We start from the raw sequence: 17391 nt of genomic DNA on the forward strand, positions 1-17391 counted from the left end.
GACACACAATCTTAACCATCACACATGGTTAGCCTATAAAACCAAAAACCAAACCCAGCGCCGTCGAGTCAAATCCGACTCATAGCGACCCTATAGGACAGAGTAGAACTGCCCCATAGAGTTTCCAAGGAGCGCCTGGCGGATTCAAACTGCCGACCCTTTGGTTGGCAGCCGTAGCACTTAATCGCTACACCACCAGGGTTTCCGGTTTTTTAAAAAAGCCTATACAAGGGCTTAATTAGACCACAGCTTTCAAACAATCAAGACAGATTAGTGGTAGGAGGAAGAAGTTTCAAGGGGTTAAAGCCAACAAAATTTTCCACTAAAGGAGAAACTTTCGAATATTTACACTAAAGGATGTAACCTGTGGTTTTAATGCTACCAGAAGAGAAACCATGCCTTTGTTATTTTTGCCAAAATCAAATGATAAATAAACATGAGTAATTTTCTCATTGTTTCATAATATTGTAACTTTAAATTTAATGGCTATATACTCAGATTAAAATAATTAAAGCTTACGACAAACTCCTATTTATACTAAATTTATATCACGTAAATATATATATAGAAAGAGTATTATCTATGGAATTTAAGTACAGATTCCACTACAGTATTTCATGAAATAAAGAAGTCTTTCAGGTTTTCCCATCTTTTGAAAATGCCCAATAGATGGTTTTCTGGAACACATTATTTTTGGAAATGGTCTTGGAATTATTTGGTACATTATATCTGTATACTACCCAGAGTAAACTTTAGCTGTTTTAAGATCTGCTTCCCAAGCCTCCTCCAGAACTAGCGGCTAGGGATTTAATAAAACCAAACAGAGGAGAGAAGAACTGGTTTTTCATAACACTCTAACTGCAATGCAGAGAAAAAGGAGATTTTTGATTGGAGCCAACTGTTTTCTGGGAAAGTTGAAAAACCAAAAGAGAGAAGATCAGCACAGTGAAGAAGCAGTGCCATTAGAAAGGGCAGTGGGACGTCACAGAAGACCAAAAAACAGCAGAATAGCTCTTCAATTGTTGGTGAAGGTAAGGTGGAGAGGGAGGTAAAGAAGTACAGACACTTCCAGATTACAATCTGACAACGCTGGCAATCTCCTCTGCCTGGAGGGGTGATGGGGTAAGGGCTGCCACCTGTACCCCACCCCATACCCGCTGAAAGCATCTGCGCTCCACTCCAAGAGGGCTGGCCAGGAGTTCATCACCAATTTAAACCCAACAGAACACGAAGTCTACTACAGGAAAGCTGTGTGCGCCTGGTGCAGAACAGAGCTTTGCACTCTGTGGACATCATTTAACACTCTGCTTACCAATCTCCCTCTGGGAAGGACAAGCTGAGAAGCATTAGAAAGTATGGAGAAAAGGGGCCAGTAATTAAAGTGTTTCTGTAAATTCCAAGTCATCTGAGACTGCAAGTCAAAAACAAATGCTCCCAATTAAAGCCTTGGAACGCTTTTCTGAATGAACTCTCAGAAAACAGATCCAACACGTCCCCCACATTAAAGATGCACAGGCCTGGGTATTTTCACAAGGATTTCTTCTGCACTGCAAACTATCAAAGGGCGTGAGAAACCCAGACTGAATAAGTGAAAAATAACAAATCAAAGATTTCTATCTTGTTCTCCCAGAATTTATTCATGACTACAATCTACCTTGTGGATAAATTTCACAAACCTGATAAAACTGCAGTTTTTCTTATTGCTTTCCAGCTTTTAGCAAGTAGTAGCGTCCCCTTAGATTTAAGCTGAACAGGACATTTTGGCAATTCTCTCACATGATGTTTCAAATGTTCATAAACATTTTTCTTAAATGGAAACATTTGAACATTGTAGGGCTTTGAAAGGAATCAGACATTCATCACTGTTATCAAACTAATGAAAAAATGCTCCGTTTTCTACTTCCTTCTATTGTCTTCTCGTGCCTTCAGGAGAAGATTGTTCCAGAATCTTGGGCTCAGGTGAGGACACCTAAGATATTTCAGTTCTATTTACCTTCTATATAATAGTTTCTCAGCAGGGCGAAGACCCCTAGCAGCCCTACAGTCCTCTCTTTTTCCTGTCTATTGTCTGAGGGACCTGTTCGGGCTTATCACTTATTCTCTTAATATGGGGAGCCCAGAAGTGATGTAACATATGTGAAAGAAATACTTTTCTTTCTCTTTTTTTTAAGAGATGAGCATACCAAATAGTGGCTTATATTGAACTTGGGATGAACTAAAACCCCCAGATCTTTGACTTAAACCATCACCAAGTTAGGTCTTATCTAATAAATATGTGCTTAGCCATTTTCCTGACTGGAAATCCAGGATTTTATTATTGTTTATACAATTTCCTCTACTGTATTATTTTTGCAAATAGCACACTCTCGTGAATAAATGTGCACACACATAAAACACAACAGATATAACAAAATTATATACAAAAAAGCTCTGGCATAGTGCGCTCACACAAATACTGTGCATGTCTCATGACATTTCCACAAGTGAGTTTCAGCCTCATCCACGCTCATTCAATAGTCTGAAAATGTTATTTTTCGATCATATTTGTATAATAAAAGTACAAGCCATGGTCAAGAAGTCATGGATTGAATTTACTAGTACCCTGGTAATCAGAAAATAAACAATTGAAACTGTGCATTTCTTTCTATTAATTTGATAATTATATCGCTGTCACTTCTGAGTCATCAATCAGAATGTTGAACCTACTGAAGCCTGTCCATAAATCACATGGTATCTACTGGAAGTGTAAACAAAGCAAAGCCTGCACTGGCATAAATGGCCTCAAGTAGCTATCAGTAGGAATCTCGATTCAATCTGCATTGACATAATTACCACAGTCGTCTTCTGACTCTGGCTTTTAATTAGAGGAGGAAACACAGCAAAACTGATACGTGATAGCTCTTGGCTCAACAGCTGAATGCGGAAACCTTATCAGATCATCTTATGTGAAACCATTAAACCATGTTAGGTCTGTTTACTTCATAGTCTAATCATGTCTTAGAGGAGCCCTGTTGGCACAGTGGTTAAGTGCTCAGCTGCTAACCGAATGGTCATTGGTTTGAGCCCATCAGCCACTCTGCTGGAGAAAGATGTGGCAGTCTGCTTTCTGAAAGATTTACAGCCTAGGAAACACTATGGAGCAGTTCTACTCTGTCCTACAAGGTCACTATGAGTTGGAATCAATTCAGCAGCAGTGGGTTTGGTTTTTGAGAATTAGGTCTTATTAGCATCAATACCTTTCTTTGATCAATGATCTTAAGTCACCTTAGTCATTTGCTTTCGAGAATATTAAAGGACACTTGCTTCTTGTATGCCTCACATTTGAAATCTGCAATCTTTTTACTACAATCAGCCAGTTATCGATCATATTGTGCACATTTTTTTCAGTTTATAAATCTAAATCTTAGAACCCTTTAGGATCATGGCAGGAATTAAACGCAGAAGCGAGAGTTCGAGGTTGGAGAGTTGTCCATTTGTGAATGGAGAAAGGAGAATCAGGAGCTGGAGAAAATGAATCCGTGAAAACAAGCACATTGTGGGCCCAAAACAAAATGGTCTGAGTTGGAGTACAACTTGAAAGAGTAGATTATTTCTCGAAGGGAACACAATCAAGCTGTCTCTACTGTCGCAATTCAGATCAAAACAAACCTTCTGGCAAACGAAACAGGAATTCCAGATTTCAAGGCAGGTTTCACCCATATTTCAAAATTCATCGAAAGGAATGGCCTTTCCTTGAGGATGAGAACCACTACAGGCCAGCAAATTTTGGATGACTGGTCAACTTTCACAAATTCATCACCAAAGAAATCTCTGCATTTGGTATCTCTGCAATGGACATAATTAATACGGACAAGGTTCTAATGTCTTCTGACATTCCGGCCACCAGAACTGTAGCTGCTTCAGGTACGAAAACTGTGGCCGTTACAACCACTGGGCACAAGATGGCTTGCTTCACTGTAGTCCTTGGTTGCACTGCGAGAGGGATGAAATTAAAGCCAGTGGTGATTTTCAAGAGAGCTACCATGCCCCATGAAAAAATTGTCCACCAGAGTGGTTGTTCATTGTAACAACGGATGGATGGACTGTGAAGTTATGAAAGTATGGGTAGAGAACTGTTATAGGGCCAGGTAGGGGGGATTTTTTTTTTTTGGAGAATTGTTACTAATATCTGAAGCCACGGCTGCTCACAAAAAAAAAAGTCCAAAATTATATTAACTCAACTGGTGCCCATGTAGCAGTCATAGCTGGTGGCCTTACCTGCAAGCTACAACTGCTAGATATAGTGGTCAACCACCGTTTAAGACTTTCGTGAGAAGAGACAGGATGAATGATGCAGTCTGGGATTCATGAATTCACACCATCAGGACGAATGAAGCAGTTGACATCTGAGGAGGTCTGCAAGTGGGTGGATTCTGCTTGGGGGAAAATAACCCCAGAAACCATCTGCAAAGGCTTCAGAAAGGCTGGAATGTGTACCAACAGAAAACCAATGATGAAGATGAAGATGCTGAAGGCAGTGATGATGAGGACATCAGTTCAGAAGTCAAAGAAGAGCATCTGCAGGCAGCTCTGAGATATTTCAATGATGACAGCGACAAGGCTTTGGACTTTGAAGGGTTCTGGGAGTTGGATGATGATGACGGTAAGAGTGAATAAACTAAAATGGCCAATTTTAAGATGAAAACACAATTTCTTCTGGTGACGTTTATTTGTTGATTTCAAAGACATTGATTATTAAAAATTGTGTTTCAGTTGAAGATTTATGAAAGCAATAAAATATAAATAACATCTTGTTTTTGTAGTTTTAGGCCCAGCATCATTTCTTACTTAGTAATTTCTAGCTCTCTGTGCATTCATGCTCTTTGGCTGCAACCTGCCATCCCATTTCCATCACAAGCCCATTCAGTTCACCATTGGTTGCACTTGATTTAGGAAGATATCTACCGTCTTAAATGATGTTTCTATGAGGTCAGTTTTATCCCAGTAACATTAAATGCATTGGGCAGAAAAAAAAGAAAAAAATGAAATTGAAGTCAGAAACATGTAAAAAAAACTGGTATAGCACACTAAGAAAATAACACATGGGGAAGTTGCACGGTTTGCAAAAATGTGTAATGCGCGTTATTTGCGTAAAAATAGGGTAGTTGGGTTTGGCCTGGTGTGTGAGTCTGATAAAGTCATTATGAATTCTCATTCAACCACACCAATCTAGTCCCTGAGAGAAGTCATTTCCCAAGACTAATTCTCTTTCAGAGGAATTCATTCTAAATTGAAGAATAACTTAGGAGCTGAAAAAATAAAAAATGGTTATCTGTCTTTTCAGTCTGTGAGAAACAGGAAAAAGGTGGAAAAATGAGTTAGCTGCTGAAGCTATTTTAAAATTCTCATATTAATCTGAATGAGTTTATTTTTTAAAAGCCAACACATCTTCTCATGTATAGAACAATTTAATATTTAGAATGTATTGTTAAAATAATGATGAACATCACTGAATGACAATCACTAACACATACTAAAGATTTACTGTGGGACATTCAGTGTGTAAACTTTTTATGCATTAAAATCCAGTGCTGTCGATTCCGACTCATAGCGACCCTATAGGCCAGAGTAGAACTGCCCCACAGAGTTTCCAAGGACCAGGGTTTCCTGGTATCGCACTTAATCACCACAACCATCCGAGGAGGGATATACATACTTTGCCAATGAGAAAACAAAAGTAGTAACTTGATAATGTCACGTTTTGTCAGTTTTAACTAAGAAAAATGGCTTACGTGTATTTTTCTAGTTGTTTAATAAAATAAGGAGGAAATAACCCAACCCAGTGAAGGGGGAAATAGCCTCCATATATAAATTAGAATCGGAGCTGATTGTTTTCGGATGACTTCACAGGCATCTGCTTCACGGGATTCTGCCTCATTTTACTGTTCTATCACAATTATACAATGGCCACGGCAAAACCTGAACAAGGTACTAAAATAAATCGCTTCTCTAAAATGTACGTGACTAAAACAGATACCTAGGATTCTGACTAAGTATTGAGATAATCTAAAAATAAAGACACTCTTTCAATTAAAAAAAGAAAAACAGGACAAGTAAACTGTTTCCTTCCTGTCAGGAATTCATTTCATTCTGGTTCAAATCTCATTCTGATTCTTTGTCCAATTAAAATGGAACAATTAAATAGTCACCTAGTTCATAAAACAACTGTACTAGTCCTATGTGCTGACAAATTTTGTAAGCTAGTTCATCAAAATGGTTATTTTTCTCTTTAGGTCTTATTTCATATAAAACCACAGTGTGGACCTTTCAAAGTCTGAATGAAATGTGAATCAGAATAAAATGATAAAGAAAATTATAATACCTGGTACAATAAATATGAATAAAAGGGGTTTCTTAAACATTTTGAATCTCTAAAATAAACATAGAATCCAAATAATATAATAAAAAATTTTAAAAACTACCTAGAACACTATCCTAAAGTTAGAGAACAAGTAGAAGCTGAGCTGATGAAGTGTAGAAGGTAAGTTAAGAGCCCCAAGTCTGGGGGAAAATATAGTCAATTGCCCGCAGAGTGAAACAGCAACCTGAAAGAAGGCAGCCCACTAGCAGACATTGATTCACTTAAAAAATATATACATACCGCTTTTATATGCAAAAGTACATGAAAAGCAAAACACTACTGATTATCAGATGACACATATGGGTTTATATTCACTATCAATTCACTTAAGAAATACTGAACTCCCGGACTATAAGCTACAATTCCAACCGCTCTGATTTCCTAGAAAGTACCTACATACCCTTGCCTGGACAAGAAGGAACCCTGTCCCTACCAGGTTCTCTTACCTAAGACGGGCTTCCAATCACAGAGTCAAATCCAGCAATAGGAAGAGTTAACACCTTGAGCATGTACAAGGTGTCAGGCACTGGTGAGAAGGGTAAGCTAAGCAAGAGTCAGAAGGAGGCTGTCATTTGGGGTCTTCCTCCTACTCTCTGGAGATTTTGCATTTTAAACTAACTTTCAAACAAAATTTAGAGAAATGCCCTGAAAAAGCCACCCTGGTATGGGAAGGAGGATCACTGACACTTTCCTGTTTATGAAATGCTGTATTACAGAAAACTGCAGTACATCTTCCCCTGAGGCAGGCAGACAAAGCTATTCCCAGTGCCTGCTTCCCAGACATGCAAATTGTGCAGCCACAAGCAAATTCTGCTGCCACACAGGGCCCCATATTCAGAAGGACCCTGCACTCAGAAAGAAGAGCCCCACGTTTGGTTTAATCTGTCATCACCATCTTGAAATTCTTCAACATTTTTAACTAGGGCCCCACAAATTATATAACCAGTCCTGCTTAACTCCCCGCATTGAGGCCCACACCAGGAAACTGAGCCACGAAGCCCAGTCTTCCTCTCCTCCTTCTCCCATGTCCAGTCAGACACCAAGCCCTGCTGACTCTGCCTTCCAAATGTTCTTTGAAACTGTCTTCTCTTCTCCATTTAAACTGTCACCTCTCATAGACTCCTCCTCTTCATTGGTCTCCCTCCCTTGAGTCTACCCTCAAAGTATTTGTAATACGATGGGTCTTTCCAAATGGCAAACTGATCCTGCTTAAAAAATCATCCCCTTCTTAAAATATTCCAGTGGCTGCCCATTGACTTCACTAAGGGATAAAAAAACCAAACCTAGTGCCGTCGAGCCGATTCCGACTCATAGCGACCCTATAGGACAGAGTAGAACTGCCCCATAGAGTTTCCAAGCAGCGTCTGGCGGATCTGAACTGCCGACCTTTATGGTTAGCAGCCGTAGCACTTAACCACTACGCCACCAGGGTTTCCTTCACTAAGGGATAAATTATCTTGTTGACTCAGCACCTGTCTCATGAGCACACTCCCTCTTCTTCTGGGAACTCTTCCGTTCCCACCCCTGCAACAATACCCTCCCCATGTGAGCTGGCACCTAACCCAAAATGGGCAAATCAGTCTTCCCCTGGGATTTTGTTAGCATGGAGGAAGCTGCAAGATGTCAAAACCTAGAAGCTGTCAGCATCCATGATTCCTGACAAGTAGGGAAAGAGTAAAGAAATGGAGAGGCCTGGCAGTTCGAACGCCTAGTACTAGCTTCCTGACCATCAGATGACACATCTCTGTCTTTCTGATCAATTCTGTGGGCCACAAATTTATCTTTTTGCTTAAGTTAGCCCCGGTGGCACAGTGGTTAACCAAAAGGTCGGCAGTTGGACTCCATCACCTGCCTTGGAAACCCTACGGGGCAGTTTTATTTTGTCTTACAGGGTAGCTATGAGTCGGAATCACTCGAAGGGTTTGAGTTTTGGGTTTTTTTTTAGCGAAAACTGTATTTTCCATCCCTTGCTGTTATACATGACAAAACACTTCCTTAATTGGTCCCTACCCATTCACCTCTCCACCTATCTAACTCCCAGTTGCATCCTCATACACACGTTCTACAATAAAACACTTTTTATTCCACTAATTTAACATGTTATTTCACATCTCTGCCTCTGCACACACAAGTCTCTCTATACCTCCAGTTCCAACTCTGGGATCACCTTCTCTTTGAAGTCTTTCCTGACTCCCCTGGATAGAGCCAGGCACCCACACCTTGCTTTCCGGTAGCCTGTGCGTAAGAGCAAAAAGCTCTTACCACAGTGAACTGCAGTTGCTCAAACGGATGACTAATCTTGCCCTAGATAGTAGTTTGCAGTTATTAAGAACTTGGACTTTGGAGCCAAGTGCCACGACTGTGTGTAACCTCTCTATGTAACCTCTCTACCAGTTAAGACTGACCTCTCTGTGTCTCAATTTCTCAACCATAAATGGACATACCAATTGCGACGATTTTATAAGACTGCTGTGAAAATCAGATGAGTTAGGCACTGACAGTCCCTAGAACTTAATTGTTCCCTTTTATAATTTATTATCCTTGAAAGCAGAAACTGAGTAACCATCGTTTTTGTATTCCCAACACCTGGCACAATGCCTGTCCCAAGGAACTACGAAATATTTGTTTGCCTGACTTTTAAGGAACAAGCACAAGGACAGCTGGAAATGAAATGGTGCACATTTAACAGGGGCTCACGGAGGAATTCCTAAGACAGGTTCACCAAAAGGCACTTGAGCAGGTTTGCCCTCCCTGACTCCTTCCCCGCAGCTGTGGACACTGCCGAGAAACTCAAGACCGACAGGCGCTTCCCACAATTTAGGTTTATCCCTCCTGCAGAGAAGGTTTACTGGTTTCACTGACCCTCCTACTCATGACTGCAGTGAGCGTTAGGAACTTATTTTCAGCATTTGTTTTCTAGAGAATCTGAATAAGCAGGCCCTCCAGGAAATGCTGAGGAACTAAGCTGTGCGAAAAGACGCAAATGATGGGAAGTGCTCGCATCCCACACCACGTCCAGACTCATACGCCGGACAGACAAATCGCTGCCACTTAATGACTCTCCGCCGGCGATAAAACGTCTCTCCTACCCCGAGGATCTGGGGTCCACCCTCAGCATCGAGTATGTAAATCATGAGCTGTAACCACGGTACACGGATGCTGACCAGGAAACTCATTTAAAACTGAATTAAAAGGCTTGGAAAAACTGAGACGCGTTGTTGTTGCTGTTTGGCAATAACGATAGAGGAGAAAGAAAGGGAATTAAAGGTGCGAGCCGCCGAGAACCGGCGTCGCCTCCCCAGCAGCCGCCCGCGCGGGGTCCGACGCCCGGGGGTCGTCCGGGAAGCCGGCGCGGGGTCCCGGGCGAGCGCGGCCGCCGAGGGCTGGGCGCAGAGCCGCGGGAGGGACTTCCCGGCCGGGGAGGCTCCTTCCCAGCCCCTCCCGTCCCCTCTGGACCGCGGCTTCACCGCGAGCGACAGTACCCGAGGACGGCTCTGGCTCCGCAGTGTCCATCTCAGTCCCGTTCCGGGCCTGCACGACGAGGACAAGGAGAAGAAAGACGAAGGCACCCATGCCCCTCCGAGAGGCTAGGGGGTACTGGCCCCAGGACCGCCACAGTGCCCCAGCGCGGCCCTTCAGCCCGAGCCGTACGTCACTTCCTCCGCCCGGACCCTTGCTTTGGCGGAGGGGCGGGGCGCGGACCGAGTATTCGAGCGTGGACGTGTAGGCGGGGCGTGGACGGAGAGTGGGGCGCCGGCATGGAGGCGGGGCGAAGGCGTGGAGGCGGGGCGTGGGCTGGCTGCGAGGGCGAGGGCGAGGGCGAGGGCGGGAGGTGAGCTGACTGCGGGAAGGCGAGGCGAGGGCGGGGGAGCCGGCCGCGGGCAGAGAGACGCCGCAAGGGCCAGGGAACTGGGCGAGGCCCAGGATTCCCGTGGAGGCCGTCTTTCGAGAAGTGGGGGCCTGCGGGTCCCTGGGCCGCAGAAGTTGTGATCCTCACCCAGGCTCACGGGTTTGAGAGGAACTTGCGAAAGAGAGCCATGCTCCTTCCCCGGAATCTTGTTCTTTTTTTGTAGAGTCGTGAGGTTGCAATTCCACTCTGTCCGATAGGGTCGTTGTGAGTCAAAAACGACTCCAAGGCAACGTGTTTTGATTTTTGTTTTTTTTTTTATTACTAAATATTTTTTTATTTAGTATATTCAGTATTCAGTACATTGAGTATTCTCCCAAACCACAACTCAAAGGCGTCAACTCTTCTTCAGTCTTCTTCAGTCATCGTCCCACTTTCACAGGCATAGGAGGCGATTGAAAACACCGTGGCTTGGGTCAGGGACACCTTAGTCTTCAAGGTGACATCTTTGCTTTTCAATTTTTAGCAATTAGTAAATAGTAAGGTTTACTGGACAAATTTACAGGCCCTCCTGACTGTAGTTACTAAAACTTGTACCAATGATTATCAAGAAAGACAGTCAAAATGTAAAATCATGGTGATTTAGCAGTTTTTAGCCAATATGTGAAAAGGTGAAGCTTTAAATGACCTTTTGTAATGTGTATATACATTGATGATTCTGTAACTTTCCGGGGCTCGGTAGACACGGCTCTGGCAGCATGCTTGTCCCTTTCCCACTTTCGCCCCTTGGAACATATGCAGAATAAAACCTTTCTTCTTGCTTTACTATGACTTTGTGGTGATTTTACCCAGGACAATCCATAACTGACATGTTGTATCCTCATCTTAAGTCGTCTTCTTTTTTTTTTTTTGTTCTTCTCAGTTTTTACTATTTCTCAAGATCTTATAATAGTGGTCTTATACAATATTTGTCCTTTTGCCTCTGACTCATTTCGCTCAGCATAATGCCTTCCAGGTTCCTCCATGTTATGAAATGTTTCACAGGTTCGTCACTGTTCTTTATTGATACGTAGTATTCCATTGTGTGAATATACCACAATTTATTTACCCATTCATCCGTTGACGGACATCTTGGTTGCTTCCAGCTTTTTGCTATTGTAAACAGAGCTGCAATAAACATGGGTGTGCATATATCTGCTTATGTGAGGTCTCTTGTATCTCTAGGGTATATTCTGAGGAGTGGGATTTCTGGGTTGTATGGTAGTTCTATTTCTAACTGTTTAAGATAACGCCAGATAGATTTCCAAAGCGGTTGTACCATTTTACATTCCCACCAGCAGTGTATAAGAGTTCAAATCTCTCCGCAGCCTCTCCAACATTTATTATTTTGTGTTTTTTGGATTAATGCCAGCCTTGTTGGTGTGAGATGGAATCTCATCGTAGTTTTAATTTGCATTTCTCTAATGGCTAATGATCGAGAGCATTTTCTCATGTATCTGTTGGCTGCCTGAATATCTTCTTTAGTGAAATGTGTGTTCATATCCTTTGCCCACTTCTTGATTGGGTTGTTTGTCTTTTTGTGGTTGAGTTTTGACAGAATCATGTAGATTTTAGAGATCAGGCACTGGTCTGAGATGTCATAGCTGAAAATTCTTTCCCAGTCTGTAGGTGGTCTTTTTACTCTTTCGGTGAAGTCTTTAGATGAGCATAGATGTTTGATTTTTAGGAGCTCCCAGTTATCTGGTTTCTCTTCATCATTTTTGGTAATGTTTTGTGTTCTGTTTATGCCTTGTATTAGGGCTCCTAGGGTTGTCCCTATTTTTTCTTCCATGATTTTTATCGTTTTAGTCTTTACGTTTAGGTCTTTGATCCACTTGGAGTTAGTTTTTGTGCATGGTGTGAGGTATGGGTCCTGTTTCATTTTTTTGCAAATGGATATCCAGTTATGCCGGCACCATTTGTTAAAAGGGCTATCTTTTCCCCAATTTACTGACACTGGTCCTTTGTCAAAAATCAGCTGCTCATACGTGGATGGATTTATATCTGGGTTCTCAATTCTGTTCCATTGGTCCGTGTGCCTGTTGTTGTACCAGTACCAGGCTGTTTTGACTACTGTGGCTGTATAATAGCTTCTGAAATCAGGTAAAGTGAGGCCTCCCACTTTCTTCTTCTTTTTCAGTAATGTTTTGCTTATCCGGGGCTTCTTTCCCTTCCATATGAAATTGGTGATTTGTTTCTCTATCCCCTTAAAATATGACATTGGAATTTGGATCGGAAGTGAGTTATATGTATAGATGGCTTTTGGTAGAATAGACATTTTTACTATGTTAAGTCTTCCTATCCATGAGCAAGGTATGTTTTTCCACTTAAGTATGTCCTTTTGAATTTCTTGTAGTAGAGCTTTGTAGTTTTCTTTGTATAGGTCTTTTACATCCTTGGTAAGATTTATTCCTAAGTATTTTATCTTCTTGGGGGCTACTGTGGATGGTATTGATTTGGTTATTTCCTCTTCGGTGTTCTTTTTGTTGGTGTAGAGGAATCCAAGTGATTTTTGTATGTTTATTTTATAACCTGAGACTCTGCCAAACTCTTCTATTAGTTTCAGTAGTTTTCTGGAGGATTCCTTAGGGTTTTCCGTGTATAAGATCATGTCATCTGCAAATAGTGATAACTTTACTTCCTTCTTGCCAGTCTGGATACCCTTTATTTCTTTGTCTAGCCTAATTGCCCTGGCTAGGACTTCAAGGACGATGTTGAATAAGAGCGGTGATAAAGGGCATTCTTGTCTGGTTCCCGTTCTCAAGGGAAATGCTTTCAGGTTCTTTCCATTTAGAGTGATATTGGCTGTTGGCTTTGCATAGATGCCCTTTATTATGTTGAGGAATTTTCCTTCAATTCCTATTTTGGTAAGAGTTTTTATCATAAATGGGTGTTGAACTTTGTCAAATGCCTTTTCTGCATCAATTGATACGATCATGTGGTTTTTATCTTTTGTTTTATTTATGTGATGGATTACATTAATGGTTTTTCTGATATTAAACCAGCCTTGCATACCTGGTATAAATCCCACTTGATCATGGTGAATTATTTTTTTGATGTGTTGTTGGATTCTATTGGCTAGAATTTTCTTGAGGATTTTTGCATCTATGTTCATGAGGGATATAGGTCTGTAATTTTCTTTTTTTTAATGTCTTTACCTGGTTTTGGTATCAGGGAGATGGTAGCTTCATAGAATGAGTTGGGTAGTATTCCATCGTTTTCTATGCTTTGAAATACCTTCAGTAGTAGTGGTGTTAACTCTTCTCTGAAAGTTTGGTAGAACTCTGCAGTGAAGCCATCCGGGCCAGGGCTTTTTTTTGTTGGAAGTTTTTTGATTACCGTTTCAATCTCTTTTTTTGTTATGGGTCTATTTAGTTGTTCTACTTCTGAATATGTTAGTTTAGGTAGTGTTTTTCCAAGAATTCATCCATTTCTTCTAGGTTTTCAAATTTGTTAGAGTACAATTTTTCGTAGTAATCTGAAATTGTCTTTTAATTTCATGTGGTTCTGTTGTGATGTGGTCCTTCTCGTTTCTTATTCGGGTTATTTGTTTCCTTTCCTGTATTTCTTTAGTCAGTCTAGCCAATGGTTTATCAATTTTGTTAATTTTTTCGAAGAACCAGCTTTTGGCTTTGTTAATTCTTTCAATTGTTTTTCTGTTCTCTAATTCATTTAGTTCAGCTCTAATTTTTATTATTTGTTTTCTTCTGGTGCCTGATGGGTTCTTTTGTTGCTCACTTTCTATTTGTTCAAGTTGTAGGGACAGTTCTCTGATTTTGGCTCTTTCTTCTTTTTGTATGTGTGCATTTATCGATATAAATTGGCCTCTGAGCACTGCTTTTGCTGTGTCCCAGAGGTTTTGATAGGAAGCATTTTCATTCTCGTTGCATTCTATGAATTTCCTTATTCCCTCCTTGATGTCTTCTATAACCCAGTCTTTTTTCAGGAGGGTATTGTTCATTTTCCAAGTATTTGATTTCTTTTCCCTAGTTTTTCTGTTATTGATTTCTAGTTTTATTGTCTTGTGGTCTGAGAAGATGCTTTGTAATATTTCGATGTTTTGGACTCTGCAAAGATTTGTTTTATGACCTAATATGTGGTCTATTCTAGAGAATGTTCCATGTGCGCTGGAAAAAAAAGTATACTTTGCAGCAGTTGGGTGGAGAGTTCTGTATAAGTCAATGAGGTCAAGTTGGTTGATTGTTGTAATTAGGTCTTCCATGTCTCTATTGAGCTTCTTACTGGATGTCCTGTCCTTCTCTGAAAGTTGTGTGTTGAAGTCTCCTACTATAATTGTGGAGGTGTCTATCTCACTTTTCAATTCTGTTAAAATTTGATTTATGTATCTTGCAGCCCTGTCATTGGGTGCATAAATATTTAATATGGTTATGTCTTCCTGATCAATTGTCCCTTTTATCATTATATAGTGTCCTTCCTTATCCTTTGTGGTGGATTTAAGTCTAAAGTCTATTTTGTCAGAAATTAATATTGCTACTCCTCTTCTTTTTTCTTATTGTTTGCTTGATATATTTTTTTCCATCCTTTGAGTTTTAGTTTGTTTGTGTCTCTAAGTCTAAGGTGTGTCTCTTGTAGGCAGCATATAGATGGATCGTGTTTCTTTATCCAGTCTGTGACTCTCTGTCTCTTTATTGGTGCATTTAGTCCATTTACATTCAGCGTAATTATAGATAAATAAGTTTTTAGTGTTTGATGCCTTTTCATGTGTGTTGTTGGCAATTTCATTTTTCCACATACTTTTTTGTGCTGATACGTTTTTCTTAGTAAATTGTGAGATCCTCATTTTCATAGCGTTTGACTTTATGTTAGTTGAGTCGTTATGTTTTTCTTGAGTTATGGAGTTGTTATACCTTTTTGTGGTTACCTTATTATTTACCCCTATTTTTCTAAGTAAAAACCTAACTTGTATCGTTCTATATCGCCTTGTATCACTCTCCATCTGGCAGTTCAGTGCCTCCTGTATTTAGTCCCTCTTTTTGATTATTGTGATCTTTTACCTATTGACTTCCATGATTCCCTGTTATGTGTATTGTTATTTTTTTTTTTAATTAATCTTAATTTGTTTGTTTTTGTGATTTCCCTATTTGAGTTGATATCAGGATGTTCTGTTTTGTGTCCTTGTGTTGTGCTGGTATCTGATATTATTGGTTTTCTGACCAAACAATATCCTTTAGTATTTCTTGTAGCTTTGGTTTGGTTTTTGCAAATTCTCTAAACTTGTGTTTATCTGTAAATATCTTAATTTCGCCTTCATATTTCAGAGAGAGTTTTGCTGGGTATATGATCCTTGGCTGGCAGTTTTTCTCCTTCAGTGCTCTGTATATGTCTTCCCATTGCCTTCTTCCCTGCATGGTTTCTGCTGAGTAGTCTGAACTTATTCTTATTGATTCTCCCTTGAAGGAAACCTTTCTTTTCTCCCTGGCTGCTTTTAAAATTTTCTCTTTATCTTTGGTTTTGGCGAGTTTGATGATAATATGTCTTGGTGTTTTTCTTTTTGGATCAATCTTAAATGGGGTTCGATGAGCATCTTGGATAGATATCCTTTCATCTTTCATGATGCCAGGGAAGTTTTGTGTCAGGAGTTCTTCAACTATTTTCTCTGTGTTTTCTGTCCCCCCTCCCTGTTCTGGGACTCCAATCACCCGCAAGTTATCCTTCTTGATAGAGTCCCACATGATTCTTAGGGTTTCTTCATTTTTTTTAATTCTTTTATCTGATTTTTTTTCAGCTATGTTGGTGTTGATTCCCTGGTCCTCCAGATGTTCCAGTCTGCATTCTAATTGCTCGAGTCTGCTCCTCTGACTTCCTAGTGCGTTGTCTAATTCTGTAATTTTATTGTTAATCTTTTGGATTTCTACATGCTGTCTCTCTGTGGATTCTTGCAACTTATTAATTTTTCCACTGTGTTCTTGAATAATCTTTTTGAGTTCTTCAGCAGTTTTATCAGTGTGTTCCTTGGCTTTTTCTGCAGTTTGCCTTATTTCGTTTGTGATGTCTTGAAGCATTCTGTAAATTAGTTTTTTATATTCTGTATCTGAGAATTCCAGGATTGTATCTTCATTTGGGAAAGATTTTGATTCTTTTGTTTGGGGGGTTGGAGAAGCTGTCATGGTCTGCTTCTTTATGTGGTTTGATATGGACTGCTGTCTCCGAGCCATCACTGGGAAACTAGTTTTTCCAGAAAATCCGCTGACTGGTACGCTGGCTCCAGGCTCTGAAAACAATCACTGCCTCTCCGTATTTGTTCGTTCTCCGTCTCTAAATCTGTGTTTGTTGTTCAGGGTTCATAGACTGTTATGTATGTGATCGATTCACTTGTTTTTCTGAGTCTTTGTTGCAAGAGGGATCCGCGGTAGTGTCCACCTAGTCCACCATCTTGGCCCCGCCTCGATTTTTTTGGTTTTTGAGGTTGCAGGGAGCCCTGTGGTGCAGTGATTAAGAACTTGGCTGCTAAACAAAAGATTGTTGTTGTTGTTAGGTGCCGTCCAGCGGTTCTGACCCGTGGCGACCTTACCTACCACAGAAGGAAGCACTACCTGGTCTTGCACTGTCCTCACGATCACTGCTATGTTTAAGTCCATTGTTGCAGCCATTGTGTCAATCCATCTTGTTGAGGATCTTCTTCTTTTCCGTTGACCCTCCTTCTCCAGGGACTGATCCCTCCTGACAACATGTCCAAAGTATGTAAGATGCAGTCTCTCCAACCTTGCTTCTAAGGAGCATTCCGGTTGTACTTCTTCCAAGACATTTGTTGGTTCTTTTGACAGTCCATGGTATATTCAGTATTTTTCACCAACACCACAGTTCAACAGCGTCAGTTCTTCTTCGGTCTTCCTTATTCATTGTCCAGCTTTCACATGCATACAATAAGACTGAAAATACCACGGCTCGGTAGTCTTAGTCTTCAAGATGACGTATTTGCTTTTCAACACTTTAAAGAGGTCCTTTGCAGCAGATTTGCCCAATGCAATGCTTCTTTTGATTTCTTGACTGCTGCCTCTGTGGACATTGACTGTGGATCCAAGTAAAATGAAATCCTCGACAACTTCAATCTTTTCTCCGTTTATCATGATGTGCCTTATTGGTC

General features: G+C 40.7%; 1 protein-coding gene across 1 annotated transcript in view; it reads right to left on the minus strand.

Moving 5' to 3' along the window:
• Positions 1 to 10082, minus strand: part of IFNGR1 (interferon gamma receptor 1) — a 35607-nt gene extending 25525 nt beyond the window's left edge. The window contains exon 1 of the mRNA XM_010589963.3: positions 9883 to 10082. Within this exon, the coding sequence (XP_010588265.2) occupies positions 9883 to 9973 (91 nt within the window). The 5' untranslated portion in view covers positions 9974 to 10082. The remainder of the gene's footprint in view (positions 1 to 9882) is intronic.
• Between the last annotated feature and the right edge of the window lie 7309 nt (positions 10083 to 17391).

Source organism: Loxodonta africana, chromosome 1 (assembly GCF_030014295.1).
Source record: "Loxodonta africana isolate mLoxAfr1 chromosome 1, mLoxAfr1.hap2, whole genome shotgun sequence".
In the NCBI taxonomy this organism is placed as follows: Eukaryota; Metazoa; Chordata; class Mammalia; order Proboscidea; family Elephantidae; genus Loxodonta; species Loxodonta africana.